General features: G+C 39.2%; 2 protein-coding genes across 8 annotated transcripts in view; one reads left to right on the top strand and one right to left on the bottom strand.

Annotated features, from left to right (window-relative positions):
- The window catches only part of IST1 (IST1 factor associated with ESCRT-III), a 31,084-nt gene extending 21,104 nt beyond the window's left edge, over window positions 1-9,980 (top strand). For 5 of the 7 annotated variants that reach the window (XM_067719623.1, XM_067719624.1, XM_067719627.1 and 2 more), the window contains 6 exons: window positions 3,211-3,294; window positions 3,811-3,921; window positions 5,146-5,346; window positions 6,126-6,268; window positions 7,325-7,373; window positions 8,617-9,980. In XM_067719623.1, the coding sequence (XP_067575724.1) occupies window positions 3,211-3,294; window positions 3,811-3,921; window positions 5,146-5,346; window positions 6,126-6,268; window positions 7,325-7,373; window positions 8,617-8,802 (774 nt within the window). In that variant the 3' untranslated portion in view covers window positions 8,803-9,980. The remainder of the gene's footprint in view (window positions 1-3,210; window positions 3,295-3,810; window positions 3,922-5,145; window positions 5,347-6,125; window positions 6,269-7,324; window positions 7,374-8,616) is intronic. The other 2 variants (XM_067719629.1, XM_067719630.1) reach the window with 2 other exon arrangements.
- Window positions 9,981-10,415: 435 nt separating this feature from the next.
- Window positions 10,416-17,680, bottom strand: part of PKD1L3 (polycystin 1 like 3, transient receptor potential channel interacting) — a 55,116-nt gene continuing 47,851 nt past the window's right edge. Inside the window, 3 exon segments of the mRNA XM_067718410.1 lie at window positions 10,416-10,666; window positions 11,067-11,201; window positions 12,976-13,092. Of these exon segments, the coding sequence (XP_067574511.1) occupies window positions 10,583-10,666; window positions 11,067-11,201; window positions 12,976-13,092 (336 nt within the window). The 3' untranslated portion in view covers window positions 10,416-10,582.

Below are 17,680 nucleotides of genomic sequence, written 5' to 3'. Positions count from 1 at the left end.
TCAAAATGATCACGATAAGTCTAGTTATGATATGTCACCATACAAACACATTACTTAGTTATTGAGTATATTCCCCACACTGTACATTTCATACTTGTGACTGATTTATTTTGCAGCTGGAACTTTGTACCTCTTAATCTCCCTCACCTATTTCCTCCTTCCACCCACCTCTTGCAACCACCTGATTGTTCTCTGTATCTATGATTCTGTTTCTGTTTTTGTTTGTTCATATGTTTTATTTTCTAGATTCCACATATAAATGAGATCATATGATATTTTTCTTTCTCTGTCTGACTTATTTCACTTAGCATAATGCCCTCTAGGTCTGTCCATGTTGTTGCAAATGGCAAGATTTCATTCTTTTTTATGGGTACTATATTCCATTGTGTATATGTACTGCATTTTCATTCATCTATTGATGGGCACTTGGGTTGCTTCCATATCTTGGTGGTTGTAAATAATGCTTCAGTGAGAATAGGTGTGCATATATATGTTTTTTCTAATTAGTGTTTTTGTTTTCTTTGGATAAATACCCAGGAGTGGAATTGCTGGATCAGATGTTAGTTCTGTTTTTAATCTTTTGAGGAATCTCCATACTGTTTTCCATAGTGGCTACGTCAATTTACATTGCCACTAACAGTACACTAGTGTTCCTTTTTCTCCACATCATCACCAACACTTGTTATTTGTGGTCTTTTTTTTTTATGATAGCCATTCTGACAGGTGTGAGGGGATATCTCATTGTGGTTTTGATTTGCAGTTCCTTAATTAGTGATATTGAGCATCTTTTCATGTGCCTGTTGGCCATGTGTTTGTTGTCTTTGGAAAAATGTCCAGATCTTCTGCCAGTTTTCTAATTGGATTGTATTTTGGTGTTGAGTTGTATGAGTTTTTTGTATATTTTGGATATTGACCCCTTATCAGATACATTGTTTGCAAATATCTTCTCCCATTCAGTAGGTGGCCTTTTCATTTTGTTGGTAGTTTCCTTCACTGTACAAAAGCTTTTTAGTTGGATGTAGTCTCATTTGTTTATTGTTGCTTTTGTTTCCCGTGCCTGAGACATACCCAAAAGAGTATTACTAAGACCAGTGTCAAAGAGTGTACTGCCTGTATTTTTTCCTAGAAGTTTTATGATTTCAGATCTTACGTTTAAGTCTTTAATCTGTTTTGAATTTATTTTTGTGTATGTGTTGAGAGAGTAGTCCAATTTTCCCAGTGCCATTTATTGAAGAGACTATCTTTTACCCATTGTATAGTCTTGCCTCCTTTGTTGTAGAATAATTGCCCATATAACTATGGGTTCATTTTTGGGCTCTCTGTTCTGTTTCATTGATTTGTCTGTTTTTATGCCAGTACCATACTGTTTTGATGACTGCAGCTTTTTTAGTATAGCTTGAAATCAGGGAGCATGATACCTCCAGCACCAGCTTATTGTTAAATGATCTGACTAAGCCCTTTCTTGAGGGAACTCTAGACTGTCAGGAACTAGTTTTCTTTCCTTGGAATGGTCATTTTCCTCAGAGAGGAGTTCTGTCTTCTACCTGGAAGGTATAAGCTGGCTGCATTTTTGAGAGCACAGGGAGAAGGAAGCCAAAGGTATCATTCCTCTCTTAGAGAAGATTTGCACATAATTCTCTTGTTGCCAGTATCTCTGCTCTCTGCTGTGCATGGAGCCCACAGTTCCTTTAGTTTAACCTCCCCAGAGAGTAAGCCTCCTGTATTCTGATAGGGTAGGGAGGGTGGTTATACAGTTTTGTGGGTAGGGGAATGGGAGAGTAGAGGCAACTACTTCTACTTTTAATGTAAATCTTGTTTATAGCCTCTCTTGTACTCCTCCTTTATATCAAGATTAATTCCAGATGAAACAAAGATTTACATGTTTTTTTTAAAAAAATGAAACCTTAAAGAAACAAAGTTAGGCATTAAAAAAAATAATCTCATAGTGGAAAAGGCATAAACATGCCACAAAACCTAAAAGCCATAAACAAAGAGTGATAATATAAGTAAAAAAGATTTCTGCATAGTATAAAGCAGAACAAAAACCATCGTTAAAAGACAAATAACAAACTTATAAGTACCCAGTACCACTGAAAGTCTACCTAACACTGAGTGCCCCCTCACTGAACTTCCAGGTATTGGGACCACTCTGGTCTAATAGCACTGTCATCTCCTGCCTGTACTAACTTCTTTTTTTTTTTTTTGCGGTACGCGGGCCTCTCACTGTTATGGCCTCTCCCGTTGTGGAGCACAGGCTCCAGACGCGCAGGCTCAGCGGCCATGGCTTACGGGCCCAGCCGCTCCGCAGCATGTGAGATCTTCTCAGACTGGGGCATGAACCGGTGTCCCCTGCATCGGCAGGCGGACTCTCAACCACTGTGCCACCAGGGAAGCCCTGTAGTAACTTCTTGAACGTTTTTTCTACATCTACTTTGGCTTCCTTTAGTCTGTTCACCATTCCATCAGAACGACTAAGGGTTCTGTTCAAAACACTCATCTGATCCTGTCACTACCCCTTGCTTTAAAGTCCTTTAGTAGTTTCCTGTTGTTCTTGTGATAGAAACAAAACTAATAAAGCCTACACGGCCCTGCACTGTCTGGCCGCCATCTGCCTTTCTTCATTTCCTACCACACTCTTCCTTTGGGCCTTGCACAAGAGGCTCACTGATTTTATTTTGGCTTGAGGATTGGCCCTGTTTTTCCAGCAGAGGCCTTTGCACATGCTGTTTTCTTTTCCTGGAATGTTCTTCCTTCCCTCCATGTTTAGTTAACTCCTGATCATCCTTTACATCTCAGTGAAGCATCACTTTATCTGACTTTTCTGATCAGGTCTGATTCTACTGTTGTAAGCAGATAGTTTAGTGTACTTTTCCTTTCCCCTATCACAGCTGCATTTGTACCTTTATCTTTGTGATTATTTGAGTAATGATTGTTTTTACCCAGAGACTGTAAGATTTTATAAGAGTAGGTACAATGTCTGTTTTTCTTCATCATTTGTAGTGTATAACATAATGTTTATAATAGAGTTTGGCACATAGTTGCAGCTCAGTGGATGGCTGGGTAAACAAATAACTAAATGAATTAATATGTACCCCTTAAGGCTTTACAGACCTAGTCTTTTGGAAATCCTGTTTACTGTTAATAGGAGGAAGCTTGAAGCCCTCTGTAGGAGTGGTTTCCATTTTTATTTACTGTTCTTTTTCTCTGTAGGTTGCTGATCAACTCTGTGCCAAGTATAGCAAGGAATATGGCAAGTTATGTAGGACCAACCAGATTGGAACTGTGAATGACCGGGTAACGAACATAATTGTTAAACATGAAGCAATGGGTGGGGTGGGGCAGGTTATTTTTATTGCCTGCAGTGAGTCCAGTGGGTACCACTGTAATGTAGGGTTAATCTGGGATTGCACCTTCCATAGAGAGAAGAATGCTGTCTGGCAGTGCAGTCAGCTCCTTACCCCTGTCCTACACCTCTGATTGTGAAGCTTTCCATCATCCTGTGTCATTCCTGATTTTGTACCTTATCCTTTGTGCCACTTGTGATTTATGGAGGTAGAAGTGAGGTGGGGAGAAGGGTAGATGATCTCAAATGTGGAAGGCAGCAATATCAGTCTTTGAGGCATATGTAACCAGAGAATGTGAGAGATACACGGGTCTTGTGCTTTGTGATTGAAAAAAATAATTTAACTGGATGGAGCTTCTTTTTTTCCTCTCAATTTGAAATGTGAGGAACAAAGTTTAAAATTGATACAGGTTAGGCTTAAGCTGGTTGATGCAGATGCATCTTAACCCTGGATCTTTTACTTACAGCTAATGCACAAACTGAGTGTGGAGGCCCCACCCAAAATCCTGGTGGAGAGATACCTGATTGAAATTGCCAAGAACTACAATGTGCCCTATGAGCCTGACTCTGTGGTCATGGTACGTTTAGAGTCTTTTAGAATACAAAGGAAAGTGAGTCTCTCAATATCACTGTCTTTGAAAAATAACCATTTTCTTTGCACTCAAGTTTGCATATGGGAGTTTAAGCCTTTGTCCAGTTAATGCCTCTGGGGTAACAATAAATATGCCTGCATCTCTCAGAGTATTTAGGGATCAGATGAGATGAATGACTGAAAACACTTTGAAAAGGTACAAACTTTGATACAAATATAAAGTGGCATTATTGCTACTTTTCAGTGAAGTTCAAGGAATTGAGAGGCCCCTATGGGTAGCAAGAAAAGCCTCAAGACCCAGAACAGAGCCTGAAAACATCTTTTGTGTGCCTGCCATGTGCTCCAGAAAGCTGAGAATACAGAAAATATATAAACAAGGTCCCTGTCCTAAAGAGGCTTACAGTGAAAGAAGGGCAGATATGCAAATAGTAAATCAGCAGTTCATGTTGACTGGGTATAGTATATGTTTTGGTGTGCTGCTCAGACAGCCCTCCCCCTGCCTGAAGTACACATTTCAGGACAGAAACATTTATTCCGCCAGCTCTTTTTTTATTTTAAGTAAATTTATTTTTGGCTGCATTGGGTCTTCGTTGCGGTATGTGGGCTTCTCATTGTAGTGGCTTTTCTTGTTGCAGAGCATGGGCTCTAGGTGCACGGGCTTCAGTAGTTGTGGCGCGCGGGCTTAGTTGCTCCGCGGCATGTGGGATCTTCCTGGACCAGGGCTTGAACCCGTGTCCCCTGCGCTGGCAGGCAGATTCTTAACCGCTGCGCCAGCAGGGAAGCCCCTCTCCCAGCTCTTGAGAGTATTGATGACTGGTGGCTCACGCAGCTGAGTGTCCCTCCAGCAATGGCCCTCAGAAGACAGCTTCCTTACCCAGGGTCTTTCCTGGGGGCAGCCTGTATTTGGTAACTGGTCACTGCAGGGGATTAAAGACTCTGCCCCTTTGTCCCCAGTTGGGAGCACCTGCTGTAGTCCCAGCCTAGCTCCAGAACTCCCTGGGGGAATTAGCTGACCCCCTTTGTTGTGAATGCATGGCAGCCCACCTTCTTCCTTTGCCCAGCCCTGCTTCCTTCATGTCCCCACAGGTGTCTGTCCCAAGAGACCTCTCTAGTAAACAACTGTCAACGCTAATCACCATCTCAGAGTCAGCTTCCTGGGGAACCTAGCTGGTGACAGGCCTAATGATACGGGTTTCTCTCTTTTTCTTAGGCAGAAGCTCCTCCTGGAGTAGATACAGATCTTATTGATGTTGGATTCACAGATGATGTGAAGAAAGGGGGCCCTGGAAGAGGAGGTGGGGGTGGATTCACAGCACCAGCTGGTGGACTTGATGGAACAGTGCCAATGCCCATGCCCATGCCTATGCCATCTCCAAACACTCCTTTCTCATACCCTCTTCCAAAGGGACCAGTAAGTACACATACAAATAAATATGGATATAAACTCTAGAAAATGTTACAGAAGATGACAAGTTGGCTCTGTGAATACACTCAGGAATTGTAGGTTATCAAGAGGATTTAGCAGTAAGAATATTTGGTATTAGTTTATTGCTCATACTATGGAAAAAATAGCATTGGGATTTGGAGAAAGTCTTTTGGTTCATCTGTAGGTAATGAAGTGGGAAAATCTAGAGAGATGGTACTAGAAAAACTCCTTTTCATGTAGGTTTCTTGAACCTTTGGGACTTGTAGGTATACTAGTAGCATTTTCCAAAAATGAATAACCAATACTTATTACCAGGTCTACCTCCTTTGTAGATAAGAAGATGAAAGTCATTGGTAGTAAGAAAGTGGGGACTTCCCTGGCAGTCCAGTGGTTAAGACTCCATGCTTCCACTGCATGGGGCGTGAGTTCGATCCCTGGTCAGGGGACTAAGATCCCACGTGTTGTGCAGTGCGGTCGTCTCCTCTCCCCCAAAAAAGAAAGTCTGGTAAGAAGCTTCCCTTGTAGACATTGAGGCAATTTAGTAATTTGAAGAATAGCCTTTGGGTACAGATCTTTAAAAATCTGGATTCTTCCTAATCACATGTGGTCCTTTTAGGCACTTTTTCTTTTGGGGCTCTTGAATACATGTATTAAATACATATCTTAAATATATATATATGTATTCAATGTGAATATGTACACATTGAGAAAATAGTTGTATACACACACATATTTATTTCTCCTTTCCTATTTACACACTTCAGAAATTGCAGATCGGGGCAATGTCTCTGATGTTGCCTTTCTCCTCTTGCAGTCGGATTTCAATGGATTGCCAATGGGAACTTATCAGACCTTTCCCAATATTCATCCACCTCAGATACCAGCAACTCCCCCATCATATGAATCTGTAAGTGCCTGAGCCTCTTTTATAAGCAGCAGGAGAGTGAATCCATGAAGAGAGAGCAAAATAATGGCCACAGGGAAGGCAAAGTTTTGATCAACTAGTACTGGCATTGCTCTATGCTTTGGATTCTTGTGTTGCTTTAATATTACCCTGGAAATGGGGAGTGGTGGTGGTGGTGGCAGCAGCGGCAGCATCGTTGGTGGCAATGCTTTGTCTGCAGTTAAGCCAGGAATCAGGAAGGAGCTGCAGATCCTGTAAAGTTGGGGTAGGGCACTTGATCAGACTTTTTTTTAGACTAGGCAGAGAATCATATTGAGCTGGTACAGTCTTGGTACTAGAATATAATAATTGAAATACCAGTTTTATAAATTCTCAACACTGTGTAAAGGAATAAGAACCAGATTTTTGTCTTAAACAGATCAGTGTCTAGTAAATTTCAGCCTATAGCATTAATTTTATATTTTAGTCTTATAGTTAGAGCTTGCTGTTATTGCTAATATGGTAATGATGCCTTGAACTGTAGGTGGTTGTAACGGTTTTGGTTGAGAATTAGATGACTTTTCTGCCAGCCTTGTTTGCTCATCTAGGGAGATCGCCCTGTTCCTGAGCTTGCTTAGTGTTCTTTCCTTTGGTTTTTACATTGGGCCTGAATTTTTATGTTTTGGTTTTGCACGCCTTGAAGCATTGCCCACAGCTGTTTCTAGGAACGAGGTAGAAGATCTTTGTTAGTATTTGAGGACTTGGTTCTTGGAGATGAATGCGGTGGTTTAGAATGCTTTCTCTCTGCCTGGAAGGTGAAGGTAATAGATTAAAGAGAGATGTTATGGTGTGGTAAGAATTTTCTTTTCCTCTGCTTGGCAGTTACGAGTTCAACATGGTATCTGTCTGGTTGGAAGAAGATCAGGAAAGGAGTATAGGGGGCGGAGGGGCAGTTTCTTTGGAGCAGTTTCTGTTGCTTTTGCTGAGCAGCTTAGCTTTTGCAACACACATGGGCTTATACCATTACTTTCACCAGTGATGCCATTGCTTTCTCCTTTGGTCATGATCTTTGTGTTTCAGGTTGATGACATTAATGCTGATAAGAATGTCTCTTCTGCACAGATCATTGGTGAGTCAGAAACCCTCTTGAGAGTTTCTCAGTACTGAACCCTTTGCTGTTTTCTCATCTCTGTTCCTCCCTCAGATTGTTTTTATGATGGTGGCATTCTACCTACATGCCACGTTCTCTCCCCAAATGCAGTATGGTGGAAATAGAACTCAGGATTTCCCACTTCCAAAAAGAAAAGATCTTTCGTGGCTCCAAAGAATCTCCCAAGTTTCTGTTTCTGGTAGTGGTATCATTATTCTTTTTCACCTTGCAGTTTTCAGTCATCCTCAAGTTCGGTATGTTCCTGCTGCTTCCATTTCCACTGTGCCTGGAAATACCAAAATTGTTTTTAAATTTGGGCATTAAAGAGGGGGAAACAGACATAAATCATAAGTGTATAGCTCAGTGACTTTTCACAAAGCAAGCATGCTCATGTAGCCATTCACTGAAAAATTAAAACACTACCAGCACTTCAGAAACCCAGAGGGGAATATTTTTTAAAATTGGGACAGTTTCATTGAGGTATAATTTACATACAAAAAATACACAGAAGTGTATATTGTGATGAGTTTTGATGTGTCTCCACACACATGCATTATGTAACCACCACCTCAGTAAAGATACAAAACATTTCTATCACCCCAGAAAAGTTACCTTGTGTTCCTTTCTAGTCAGTTCCATCCCAGAGGCAAGCACTGTTCTTATTTCCTAAAACTATGGTTTAGGTTGCCTGTTCTAGAACTTAGATACAAATGGAAACATACAGTAGGTAGAGAGGGCGATGATTTTAACTTGTAAGATACAAAACGGAAGACTAGAAATACAGATCACATTCTATTACATCAAACGGTATGGATGTTAACATTCCATATAAAATTTTTTTCCCATAAGCCTTAAAGAGTAGCTCATCCCAATAGAATTCTAGTACCATTTCTTGGACTTTCTTATTATGGGAGTAGACCTTTGTGAAAGGGGACAGTCCATTGAAATGAATGCTGTGTACCTAAGCCCCATGCACCACACTTTGACTTTCCCTTAAACTTTTTTCTCACTGTAGGAAAGTAAAACATATTCAACCATAATTAGAAAATGTAGCTGTTAATTGTCTGAAAATTTTTATTGACCTTTAGAATTATTTTTTAAAAAACAATGTTTTCTCCAGTATTTTGATTATTTTATTGTTTCTGCCAGGGGGGATTGTGGGGTTTGAGGATCTGAGCCACTGGCATTTTTAACACTGTGCTCCTTACTGTAATTTAATTAGGTCCTGGACCCAAGCCAGAAGCTTCTGCAAAGCCCCCTTCCAGACCCGTGGATACCTATGACAACTTTGTACTGCCAGAATTGCCATCTGTGCCAGACACACTACCAACTGCATCTGCTGGTGCCAACACCTCAGCCTCTGAAGACATTGACTTTGATGATCTTTCCCGGAGATTTGAAGAGCTGAAAAAGAAAACATAGGCTTCCTAAACCAGGCAAGGTCCAAGTTCTGGGAAATGAGACTGAGCAATTTCTCCTTGTAACAAAGAATCTCCATGAAATTCTGCTTCATCTGTTAACCGTCACTGAGTACACTCTTCCTCTGGGCTCTCTTCCTGCTCTGACACACTCTGCTGCTTTCCGGTTCTCCATTGTTCCTGAGAGACTAACAACTGGAGATTGTGAGGTTGGAGCAGCTGGCTCCTGGCAGCCTTGCTTGTCCATTTCCTGTCAGTGTGATCCCATTTCTCTCCTTCCTGTCCCACCATCTCTCCACAGGGGAGTGAGAAGGGGAGAGCTGTCAAAGATGGCCGGATGGTGGAGGAGAGTACTTCATGAAGTGTCTCAGCTCTGTGCTGAGGTTCTAGACTTAGAAACAAAGCCCTCCGTACAGAGGGATTGGTGGTGAGTGAGATTCAAGGCCAAGTTGTCTATTTTCTCGCTCTAAGATGAATGGGAGAGAGAAAATGGCTCAGGAAGCCATTGTAACAGTTCTTAGAAGCTGGGTCTTCTCATTGACGTACACACTACTCCTTGCTGCAGGGCACTGTTCCACCTGGATCCAGTTGCAAACTTTGGAAAGTTGAAGGCCTCTCTTAGTTCTACTGGATTCTCAGGGAGCCCTCTGTGGCCTTTTGCTTTATTTTGAGTGCTGTGTTTCCCTTTTAATAGAGGGCAGCACTGTATATAATTCCTGTTTTTCCCCATGGCATGTTCTGTTGGATTGCATTGCTGGCCACATACTGGGCAAAAGTCACCATTCAAGGCTAAGGTGGGCTTCCAGTAGCCTTAATAGAAATATTCAAGTCTCTTGAGTAGTGAGCTGGAAAGCCTACAGGTGAAGAGGGGTTCCTGTTTTCATTTGAAAACGTTATGATCAAGAGAACCTTTAAAAACTGATCTCAGATAAATTTTTGGTGCCCATGTGGCTGTAGGTGTTTTGCTCCTTCCCTTGACGGATGAGACTCTTACTGTTTTGCCCCCTTGCTAAGGCCATCCTTCCCCACAAGGATGGATTTGGGATCGGAAGATACGACTTCGGCTTCTGTGTGGTGTATCTGTACACACTTGTTTCAAGCAACTTTAATGTTTTTGATTGATTTGTATGTCATGGCTCAGTAGCTGCTAATAAAGTTAAAAATTCTGTGCCCCGCTTTCTCCATTGTTTTGGTCAAATGACGAGGGTCAGGATTTTAGTGGAGAGTATTTAAGCAAGTGACCCATACTGGGCACAAGCCAGACCTTATTGGCTCCCTGGGTAGGATGCCTGGGGAGTAAGGGGCCCATTTCGATCTCAGTATTTAAGCCCAGATTGTTACCTGTGAGTTGGCTTGGTTACTTCTCTGTACAGGGCTCCCCCTTAGCCAGATCTCATGCTTGTATCTTTAATTAAAGTTGCAGTGAGCTTACTTCTGACTCATGTTTCCCATAGTCATCCTGGAACATGAATGATATTACTTGGTGTTTGTTTGGCAGCAGAGCTGGTTTATCCTGCACCACTCTTGCAGTGTTAACCCTCTGATAGTGCCAAGTTCCATAAACATAAGAATCTGCAGCTAAGGGGATTTTGATTCTTCACTGACTAACAAAATTAACTAAGTATATTATAAACATCTATAATTTTCTAAAGTACACCATGCAAATAGCAGTATTAATATACTAAGAAGGAATAAGCCAAGCGAAGAGGTAACAGGATTAATCTTTTGAAACTTCATTTGTCAGTGGCCATTGCTGTTACAGCCGTTTGCTTACTTATATGTGTTCTGGTGTTGCTGTATTCCTAACAAACTTGAGAGCTTCAGTAGCAGCATATCCATCAGTGCAGCTTCTTTCTGAGTCTGTTGGAAGACAAAAAGAGAAAAGCAAGGAAATCGAAATTGCTGCTAATGGTGGAGGAAAAAAGTACCAAAGATATTATTTTTAAAAAAGTAGATATAAAGTGTAAAGATACTGTTTCCTTTAATGGTTTACTGTCAGGCCTTGGAGTGTTTCTGCTACTTAACAGTGGAGGGTCAGCTATTTATAGGACAGTGGATATAGAACATAATGTACTTTTGGTAAATTGGGTTTCCTAGGAAAATGGTTGGCAGAGCTGTGGAGACTAATAAAGGGAGTATGCTGATACTGTGCGTTATGTCAGTCTGTAATCTTAAGAGCAGCTAAAATTGAGCTTTTCCAGTGATAAAATCATGATACGGTTTATATTTCAATTACTGAGTCAGAGTTACTTACCTTAAAGGACTTTCTTTCTTTACCAAAGGTCATTAAAATGGCAGAAACAAAAAGGTTAATGATCACAAATACCATCAAAACGACACTGGTTAGGAGTATAAGAAAGGAGCCCAGGACTGGGTTTAAAGCAATAACCTGAAAAGACAATAGGACATTTCGAGTTTAAACACTGAGAGTTTAATATCTACTTTAAAAATGTAAGATATATGCTAACATTTGGGATATATTCACGTAAGGAAACACTTATGTCTGGTGGAAACTAGAAAAGCAAAAATATTAAAAAGGAAAATACTTTTGAGTGGACAGAAAAGCAAGAGTGACTGACTCTAAGAGTGTAAATAATTGTGCCTTCAGGGCTTTCACAAGAAGAAAACAGGTGAGTTGTAATGGAATTATAAGTGACTCAAAGCCCTTGTGAGTTGTTGGCAATTCTGGAAAATATTTCTAAACATGGAAGCTTCAAGGAATAGCAAAAGTGTGTTGAAAGAATACATAGATACCAGCAGTGATAATGAAAACTGTCTCTGCCGTTCCAAGCACTTTCTACTCTGAACATAGGAGCATTTCAATACAGTTTAAAAGGTTAGCCATAGAAAACTGGCTTTTAATGCTTTTTCTAGATTTTTTTTAATCGTTATCTTTAAAAGTATAATTACTGAGTTTTGCCATTCTTGCCTTTTCAGTACAAAGAGATCTTTCTCTTACTAGAATGGTTTCCAGTAAAATTTGGTTTCCAAATTCTTTAATTTAGGTGTTCCTTTTAAAAATGATTATTTTCCTTTGGTATTGGCTCATTCATTATTGCCACTGGGCACTGTTTTAAAAAAAAAAACACCCAACAACTTAGAGGATGAATACTTGCAATAAATACTATTGTGATGGAAATCTCTGTGACAGAGATACTATAATGGCTGCCAGCTTATATCTACTTATTTTAAAAGAGCTTAATCATAACTCCAGGTAAACCAAACAGTTTGGGCAAACGCTGAGTTTGTGATGCAAGACTATTCCCAGTAAGTATACTCCATTTTCCCTTTTAAGTCAAAAAGTAGGTGTCAGCAAAAGTTTATTATGATTGTTATTTCTTTAAGAGCTTTAGTATATAAAGTGTTCCAGGGGTGAGGACTTCATTCCCTAGTGATTGCGGCTGGAACCACAACAAAACAGTCCACCCAAAATAGCAGTTACGTTAATCTTTCTTAGATTTTAGGAAGGTGGTGGTAACTTTCCACGTTAGAAACTATGTTAATTTACCCATTTTAATTAGTAACCTTTGATTTCTAGAGTATCAGAATGATGAGCTTTGATGAAAATCTTGCCAGTTTCACTAATTTGAATTGCAGTTTTTTTCTTATCAAATCTATATGTGCTAGTGTTTGGGACCCAAAACCTCACCTGGGTTTCCTACTTTATTTTTTATGTTGAGTAGAAAGGGATTTGTGTAGGTAGTTCCTGGGAGAAAATAACAGCCTCTCTGAAATTAGTATTTATAAACAGAAATAACTGCAGTTCTTTCTGGACTTGTACCTCCCTAATTTTTCTTTTTTAAGTCACTTCCAATTGTACCCTTCAAAAGGCCGTTGAGAAAGCAGCAGCAATCATGTTAATCTGGCCAGGTGTGAGAACACAAGTTCAGGCCCAGTGTCTTTGGCAGTAAGATTAAGGATAGAAGAAGTGAGAAAGGTGGGACTATGTGCTTAGGAAAGGAAGGATTTCTGAAGGTAACAGCCACTCAAAAGCTATACAGTATCTATAGGTAATACCATAAAATAATGGCAAAGGAACTAAGTTTCTCCCTTTTCCAGTATGCAGTGGTACAGTAGGGGCTGCTTTTATAAGCAATTCTCCCCTTGTTTGATATATTAAACCAAATAGAATTCTGCAGGGAAACCAGGAATAGGGTTTTTACCTCCTTGTGATGAGAGATTCCCATCAGGAGACCAACAACAGTCACTGCTGAACTGAGACAAGTTTGGTAGTCAGAGATGCTCCATCCAAACAGCAGGTTAAACTGGAAAAGAGAGAACTGTCAGATGGGGGTGGAGAGCAGTAAAGGGGACTGCACTTCTTTGGGTCCTGAGGTGCTTGATAATGGTGAGGTCAAGGTAGAAACAATGGAATAGAAATTAAGGAAGCTCCTTAGTGGCCATTCAAATTGCTATGCCTAAAAACTACATAGAATTCTTCTGTAATTACAGTGTTTTCATATAAATTTGACTTCCATATAGTTCATCCTGTGAACTAAATGTTATCCCCATTTTAGAGATGAAACAAATGTCTTGAGTTTATCATACTGCTAGTTAACTATGGGCCTACACAACTAAAACCAGCTCCACTGTCTTCTCCAAAACTCATTGCCAACTTGAACTGATGGTTTTCCATTTAGTGACCTTTTCTAAGGGAAGCAATGTGATTCCAAGACGACAGCACTTAGGAAAAGACAGACGCTAGATGCAGCAAAAGCAATTCTAAGAGGGAAGTTTATAGCAATAAATGCTTACATTAATAAAAATCTCAAATAAAAAACCTAGCTTTGCTGCTCAAGGAACTAATAACTGAGCCTAAAGTTACAAGAAGAAATGAAGTAATAAAGATTAGAGCAGAAATAGCGACTAGAAAGACAACAGAAAAAAAAGTTAGCTTTTTTGAACAAAAGTGACAAGCCTTTAGCTAGACTAACCAAGAAAAGAAAAAGGATTCTAATAAATAAAATTACATAAACGAAAGAGGAGACATTATAACTGATACCACAAAAATACAAAGGATCATAAGAGACTACTAGGAATAATTACACGCCAACAAACTGGATAACCTAGAAAAAATGGATAAATTGCTAGAAACATACAACTGAATAATGAATAAACAGAAAAACTGAACATATGAAGTATAAGTAAGGAGACTGAAGCAGTAATCAAAAACCTCTCAACAAAGAAAAGCCCAGGACCAGATAGCTTCATGGGTGAATTCTATCAAACATTTAAACTTTTAAATTCTCGGACTTCCCTGGTGGTCCAGTGGTTAGGACTCTGTATTTTCCACTGCAGGGGGCTGTGGGTTCGATCCCTGGTCAGGAAACTAAGATCCCATGTAAGTCAGTAAATGTGATACACCATATTAAAAGAATGAAGGATTAAAAACATCTCCATTGTACATATATACAATGGAATATTACTCAGCCATAAAACGAAACGAAATTGAGTTATTTGTAGTGAGGTGGATGGACCTAGAGTCTGTCATACAGAGTGAAGTAAGTCAGAAAGAAAAATACCGTATACTAACACATATATATGGAATCTAAGAAAAAAAAAATGGTCATGAAGAACCTAGGGGTAAGATGGGAATAAAGACACAGACCTACTAGAGAATGGACTTGATATGGGGAGGGGGAAGGGTAAGCTGTGACAAAGTGAGAGAGTGGCATGGACATATATACACTACCAAACATAAAATAGATAGCTAGTGGGAAGCAGCCGCATAGCACAGGGAGATCAGCTTGGTGCTTTGTGACCACCTAGAGGGGTGGGATAGGGAGCGTGGGAGGGAGGGAGATGCAAGAGGGAAGAGATATGGGAACATATGTATATGTATAACTGATTCACTTTGTTATAAAGCAGAAACTAACACACCATTGTAAAGCAATTATACTCCAATAAAGATGTTAAAAAAAAAGACATCTCAACAGATGCAGAAAGAGCATTCAACAAAATTTAACAACCTTTAATGATAAAAACTCTCAACAAATTAGGCAAGAAGGAATGTACTTCAACATAATAAAGGCCATATATGTCAAGCTCACAGCTAACATCATACTCAATTGTGAAAAGCTACAAGCTCTTCCTCTAAGATCAGGAACAAGACAAGGATGCCAACTCTCACCACATCTATTCAACACAGTACTGGAAGTCCTAGCCAGAGATGTTAGGTAAGAAAAATAAATAAAAGGCATCCAAATAAGAAAGGAGGAAGGAAAACTGTCTTTGCAGATGACATGGTCTTATATATAGAAACCCTAAAGACTCCACCAAAAACCTTGTAAAAAAAATGAATTCAGTAACGCTACAGAATAAAAAATCAAAATACAAAAATCAGTTGCATTTTGTTATACTAACAACTAGCTGAAAAAGGAATTAAAAAAAGTCTCATTTACAATAACATCAAAAAGAATAATACACTTCGGAATAAATTTAACCGAGGTGAAAAATCTGTTCAATGAAAACTATAAGAGATTGATGAAAGATATGAAAAAGACAAATGGGAAGATTTCCCACATTCATGGATTGGAAGAGTTAATATTGTTTAAATGTCCATACTACACAAAGTGATCTACAGATTCAATGCAGTCTCTGTCAAAATTCCAGTGGCATTTTCCCCAGAAATAGAGAAAATCCTAAAATTTGTATGGAACCACAAAAATACCATGAATAGCCAAAATAATCTTGAGAAAGATGAACAAAGCTGGAAGCATCACACTTCCTGATTTCAAACTATATTGCAAAACTATAGTAATCAAAATACTATGATATTGGGATAAAAACAGATACATAGAACAATGGAACTGAATAGAGAACCCGCAATTAAACCCACACCCATAGATTCGGCCAACTAATCTATGACAAGGGTGCCAAGAATACACAATGGGGCTAGTCTCTTCAACAAATAATGCTAGGAAAACTGGATTTCCACATGCAAAAGAATGCAGTTGGACACTTTTATTTTGCCATATTCAAAAAAATCAAATGGATTAACAACTTAAACCTTAGACCTGAAACTGCAAAATTCCTATGAGAAAATAGAAGAAGCTTCTTGACACTGGTCTTGGCAGTTTTTTGGATATGACGCTAAATGCACAGGCAACAAAAGCTATAACAAGTGGGACTACCTCAAACTAAAAAGTTTCTGTGCAGCAAAGGAAACAATAAACAAAAGGCAGCCTATGAAGTGGGAGAAAATATTTGCAAACTATATATCTGATAAGGGGTTAAAATCCAAAATCCATAAAGAACTCATACAACTCAATACCAAAAAAAAATCATCCTGATTAAAAAATGGGCAAAGGACCTGAATACACATTTTTCTAAAGAAATACAAATGACCAACAGGTATATGTGAAAATCACTAATCATCAAGGAAATAACAAACTGAATCTGCAATGTGATATCACCTCACGACTGTTAGCATGGCTATTAAGAAGACAAGAAATAACAAATGTTGGTGAGGGTTTGGAGAGCCCTGTTGGTGGGAATGTAAGTTGGTACAGCCATTATGGAAAACAGCATGGAGGTTCCTCAAAAAATTAAAAATAGAGCTACTAGATGATCCAGTAATCCTACTACTGGCTATATATTGAAAGGAAATGAAATCAGCATGTTGAAGAGATATCTGCACTCCCATGTTGATAGCAGGATTCACGAAAGTGAAGATACGAAATAAGCCAAACAGAGAAACATGTATGATCTCTTGTAAGTGCAATTTTTAAAAGTCGAACTTACAGAACCAGAGGGTAGAATGGTGGTTACCAGGGGCTGGGGTGGGGAGGGGGATGGGTGGATGTCAGTCAGAGTATACAAACTTTTAGTTTTAAAATCAGTAAGTCCTGGAGATCTAATGTATAGCATGATTATAGTTTATAGATTATAGTTAATAGTAATATATTGTATACTTGAAATTTGCTTAGAGAATAAGAGTTCTTATCACACTAAAAACAAAACATGTAACCGTGTGAGGTGATGGATATGTTAATTAGTTTGATTGTGGTAAACATTTCACAATTTATTCATATATCAAAACATCACATTGTACCTTAAATATATACAATTTTAATTTCTCCATTGTACCTCAATAAAGCTGGGGAGAAAAGAGAACCTAAAAACTATTACTTAACAAAAATTTAAGCAAGCTGGCTGGGTACTAAATATAATAAAATCAATAGCCTTCATATATTCAAACAATATTTACTTAGAAACTATAGTGAAATAAAATCTCATTCACAATAGACCACAAAAGATAAGCCTAACAAGAGATGTGCAAGATTTATATGAAGAGAATTTAATATTACTGAGGGATACAAATGCAGATGAGAATAGAAAAAGCATACCACACTCCCAGATAGAACATCATAAGCTACCAATTCCCTAAATTAATTTTTATAAATCCTTATTTTGTTTCTGTATAAATATCTAAATCTCTACAACTGAACGAGCTCTTAATACATAAAAAGCTCCCATTTATCAAAACAAGCAAACAAAACCAAGCAGCCCAATGAAAATGGGCAAAAATTATAGAATGACATTGATTCATTCTTTCTCTCAATCAGTATGTATTGAGTGCTCACATACACCAGGTCCTGTTCTAGGTGCTGGGAACACAGCAGTGGACAAGAGTCCCTGTCCACAGAGCATTCACATTTGAGGAGGGAGGGAGACAGGCAATAACCAAACAATATTCAGGTAATAATTGTGCTATGAAGAAAACTGAGCCGCGGAGCAACTAAGCCCGCATGCTACAACTACTGAAGCCTGCGCGCCTAGAGCCCGTGCTCCGGCAACAAGAGAAGCCACCGCAGTGAGAAGCCCGCGCACCACAATGAAGAAGAGTTGGCCCCACTCACCGCAACT

Source organism: Pseudorca crassidens, chromosome 20 (assembly GCF_039906515.1).
Source record: "Pseudorca crassidens isolate mPseCra1 chromosome 20, mPseCra1.hap1, whole genome shotgun sequence".
Lineage (NCBI taxonomy): Eukaryota > Metazoa > Chordata > Mammalia > Artiodactyla > Delphinidae > Pseudorca > Pseudorca crassidens.
Note: the sequence above shows the minus strand (reverse complement) of the source record. Positions and strands in the feature narration are given on the sequence as shown.